Genomic DNA, 4624 nt, shown 5'->3' on the forward strand with positions numbered 1-4624 from the left:
CACATTTTTGACATTATTTCCTTGGAGCATCTGCAACAAATGCAAATTTTTTACTTTTGTTTATCCTAATCTTTCCATTTCTATTCTTCTTCTTCTTTCTTGCATCTTCAGCTTTTAATTCCTTGACGAGTGTCTTGGAATCTTGGTTGACCATGGATTTCTTTTCAACTTTGGAAGTTGGAGTTGTTTTTGTATTTTTCTTTTCATTGTGTTCATCAGCAATTTCTCGCTTTATGATAAACTCTTCTTCACTGAAGTCTACTTCACATGCTTTCAACATAGGTGGACCAACCTTTCTCAGCATAGCTGGGACATCTTCATTCTCAGTTGATTTTCCTTTACCACCTAAAGCTTTCTTGCTGCTATTCAAAGTATCATAATCAAGACCAATAGCTATGTTAGCACATGGCTTGTTCTTCCCATAGTACTGACCAACCAACTCAGACATCTTCTATGGTATGTATCTACAAACACCTAAACATATAGAGAGACACACATCTTCACTTTTTCTGTTTGATGAAGTTATTTTTAATATTTGTGTATGTTTGAATTTATTAGAGAGAGAAAAAGTAAATAGTATTATTAGAGAGAGAGAGAGATGGAGTAGGGATAAATGAGATGAAGAAAGGGGTGGCAACCCAAATACTAAAAGGGGGAAATGAATCTGGATTACGAAGGAAAGAAAAATTAGAGAAGGGAAAAAAGGGGGTTAAAAGATGAATGTGAGATTTTTTTTTCATTTATATGTATTATTTGATAGTAATTTTTATTTAAACATTTATTATATATTAATAAAACATAACTACATTTATAATGTGACATGATGAGAATTGATATATGTTAAAAGTCATATAGTTGAATCATCCAAAAATTTATTTTAAATAATTATCATATAACCAAGTATGAATCTCGTGTTACGGAGTAGTACTTTTATTATATTTTTCTACTTTCAGTCATGTAAGTGTAATTTGAAATTTTTTGATATTTTTTTCATATCATTAGAATAAATATATCTTTACATTCATATAGTTGGACCGTCAAAAAAATTATTTATAAAAATTATCTTTTCAATCGGGTTAGAAAATGGTGATAGTGAGTAGTACTTTTACTAGGTTTTTCTATTCCCGTCATGTAAGTGTGATTTGAAATTTTTTGATAATTTTTTCGTATGACTAGAATTGATATATCTTAACATGTGTATGATTGGATCGTCGAAAAAATTATTTAAAAAAATTATCTTGTCAACTGGGTTAAAATATTATGATAGTAAGTAGTACTTTTAGTAGATTATTCTATTTCCGTCAAGCAAGTATGATTTGATATATATTCATAATTTTTTTTATACGATTATAATCAATATATCTTAACATCAGTTCAGCTGGATCGTTGAAAAATTATTTTAAAAAAATTATCTTGTCAATCGTGTTAGAATATCGTGATACTAAGTAGTACTTTTACTACATTATTCTATTCCTGTCAAGCAGGTGTGATTTGAATTTTTTTGATAATTTTTTATATGACTAGAATCAATATATGTTAACATCCACACAGTTGGATCGTCGAAAAAATTATTTAAATAGATTATCTTGTAATCGGGTTAGAATCTCTTGATAATAAGCCGTACTTTTACTAGATTTGTTTATTCTTTTCATGCTAGTTTAATTTGATTTTTTTTTATAAATTTTTCATATGACTAGAATCAATATATCTTAACATCGGTACAGTTGGATCATAAAAAAATATTTAAAAAAATTATATTGCCAATCGGGTTAGAATGTCTTGATAGCAAGTAGTACTTTTATTAGATTTTTATATTCTTGTCTTGCAAATTTAATTTGATTTTTTTTAATATTTTTTTGATATGACTAGAATTAGTATAACTTAACATATGTCTAAACAGTGTATAGACAACACAAAAAAGCAATGGTCTAATACAATACTTTTTTATGTCGTATGAGTTATACTAAATCAATAGTATTCTAAAACCGTTGTCTAATTAACTACATACACTCAATACATTTTATATATCTAAAATGAACGTAGACCGGATTTTGATCTAAGAATGAAATTGATGTATAAACACAGGTGACAAAACAATACCGTTTATAGATATAGCAACGCATACTATACTAGTCAAAATGCGAATTGTAGATGTATTTCGAAAAATTACATATACCCTTTACAGATATAGCAATGCATATTATACAAGTCAAAATGTCAAGTGTAGATGTATTTCAAAAAATTACATATACAAGTCAAAATGCCAAGTGTAAATGTATTTCGAAAAATTACATATGAGTGCAAATCGTTAATATTTTTAAATATTGAATCCTCTCTATTGATATTTGAATTTCTCAATCGGTATACGAGATGTTATTTTTTATTTATATTATGAACCAAGGAGAAGAATAAAAAAAATAAGTTATGAAAATTATCTATAAGAAAATGAAAAATATTATATAAAAAATATAATAGAGAAGTTAGATTTTAGTAAAAAACATTAGTTGATTTTCAATAACATCAACCACCTTATATCTCTATAATAAATATCAATCTTGCAATATATTATATGAGTAAAAAATAGATAAATGCACCTAAGTAAATTTATATCTCTAAAATGAATGTGGATCGGATTTTGATCTATATTATGTAAACAATGAAATTAATGTATAACAGAAGCGACAAAATAATACCGCTTACAGATATAGAAATGCATGTTACAAAAGTCAAAACGCCAAATGTAGATGTATTTAGAAAAATTAAATATGAGTGCACAAACTTAGTTTTTTAAATATTGAATCCTTTTGATATTAATTGATATTTGAATTGCTAAATTGGAACACGACATAATAATTTTTATTTGTATTTTGAACCAAGGAGAAGAATAAAGAAAATAAGCTATGAAAATGAAAAACATTTTATAGAAAATATAATAGAGAAATTTAGATTTAAAAAATAAAATAAAATGTAAAACATATAAAGAAAAATAAAATAAACTTTTGTTATATAGGTGGGTAGATTTTAGATATGGTATCATTAATATAGGCAAGTCTCCAATACAACACTAAGTTTTCAACAGTTTCAATATAGTCACAAACACACACAAAGACCCTCTAAATTACAGAGAAAATATGGCATCTGAGAAGGGAAAGTGTACCCTAGACCTGAACACCCCCAGCGGGGAGGTAAAAAGAAAGAGGGGAAGGCCCCTAAAGTCTCAAGCAACAAGAAATTTGGTGCTGTCTCCTGGGAGTGCTGGTGCTTCCCTGTCAGTGATGGGTGCTGTATCTTCACCCCCAGCGATGAGTGCTGTTTCATCAATGCCCATGAGAGTTGCTGTTGCTTCACCGCCGGTACCACGGGCTATTTCCGAACCACAGCCAGCATTCAACTTGTCTCCCTCAGCTGAAAATTCTGTCCGGGGCCCACGTGGGCGAGGCCGTGATCGTGTACGGCCCCAGGGTTCTGACAGATGCCTGCTTCCATGAGTGAGTACTTTTCCTTCACTGAATTTCAAAAAATAATTATAGAATTGCTTCTTCTTTCTTTTCATGTTTTTCTACTATATTTTTGGGTTTAGGTATTTATTTGTATTTATGCTGTTGGCGGTTTAAAAAATAATAGATTTTGTTTATAGGAATGAGAATTTGTTTGTTCCCTAGTTATTATTATCGGAACTAAATGCATTGTAATTTTTCTTTTGTCAAGATGGGTTTTATGCTGCAGACTTTACGGCTCATGTGATACATGTAGACTGTGGGGAGGTATACATATTCTCTTTTTAAACTTTCTTGTATAATTTTTTATTAAATTGTGTTAAATATATATTGCACTGTTTCTTTTAGGATGTTATTAGAAAGATCATGTCTCTGGTTCAAAACGGGCCTAGAGGAATTTGTGTGGTTTCTGCCTACGGAACTGTTTCTAGTGCCCTGATTTCTCATCCCATTTCTTCTGGTGGTTCAGTCACCTATGAGGTTTGACTCCTATCTTCCTTACTACTACTTCAACTCTAATTTATTGGTTGCATTCATACTATAGGTTAATGTATGTGCATATGTCTGTTAGCTATCTCGTCTGAATGCAAATTGATTTAATTAAGAAATTACGAAAAAGGTGTTTCGTCTTGTGATTTATAGCCGTATAGTTACATATAGACCCCACTTTTGCTGATTTACATACAAGAATGGAGGACATGCCCTGCTCGGATCAGGGTGATTGTGTTACTTGTAATTCCTGAGTGGGGAGACAACTATGGCTGTATAGCTTCTCTGAGTATCCTTGTTGCAATAAAAATCTACTTAATAATGGAATTAGTACTCTTTTTTTTCTCTCTCTTCTCTTTAATGCACAATTTCAAACTATATACTGCAGGGTCAGTTTCATATCTTGTCTTTGACTGGCTCATTTACTGTGGCTGAAACTGGAATGGGGAGATATAGAACAGGTGGTGTCAGTGTATCGCTAGCATGTCCCGACGGCCATGTCATAGGAGGTGCCGTGGCTGGCCCGCTAGTTGCAGCTGGCGGGGTTCAAGTAAGATCTTCTATTTGTTCTACTGTTAGGATTTAATTATGTACAAATAACTTAAATGTAAAAAGTCAGTGTGGCTCATGCTAGTTGT

The 4624-nt window shown here is 30.8% G+C and overlaps 1 protein-coding gene across 1 annotated transcript; it reads left to right on the forward strand.

Annotated features, from left to right (window-relative positions):
* The first annotated feature begins 3131 nt into the window (after nucleotides 1-3131).
* Nucleotides 3132-4092, forward strand: LOC141704472 (AT-hook motif nuclear-localized protein 10-like). The gene is made up of 4 exons (XM_074507720.1): nucleotides 3132-3462; nucleotides 3709-3764; nucleotides 3846-3977; nucleotides 4069-4092. The coding sequence occupies exons 1-4, from the start codon at nucleotides 3132-3134 to the stop codon at nucleotides 4090-4092; spliced, it is 543 nt and encodes a 180-aa protein (XP_074363821.1).
* Nucleotides 4093-4624: the final 532 nt, after the last annotated feature.

This window comes from Apium graveolens, unplaced genomic scaffold (assembly GCF_009905375.1).
Source record: "Apium graveolens cultivar Ventura unplaced genomic scaffold, ASM990537v1 ctg7884, whole genome shotgun sequence".
NCBI lineage: Eukaryota > Viridiplantae > Streptophyta > Magnoliopsida > Apiales > Apiaceae > Apium > Apium graveolens.

What these genes read in the sequence shown, in the direction of transcription:
- LOC141704472 (XM_074507720.1), top strand. Translation starts at nt 3,132, where the DNA reads ATGGCATCTGAGAAGGGAAAGTGTACCCTAGACCTGAACACCCCCAGC. An exon ending in TGATCGTGTACGGCCCCAGG is followed by an intron (nt 3,463 to 3,708) that starts GTTCTGACAGAT and finishes TCTTTTGTCAAG; the next exon opens with ATGGGTTTTATGCTGCAGAC. An exon ending in TACATGTAGACTGTGGGGAG is followed by an intron (nt 3,765 to 3,845) that starts GTATACATATTC and finishes TGTTTCTTTTAG; the next exon opens with GATGTTATTAGAAAGATCAT.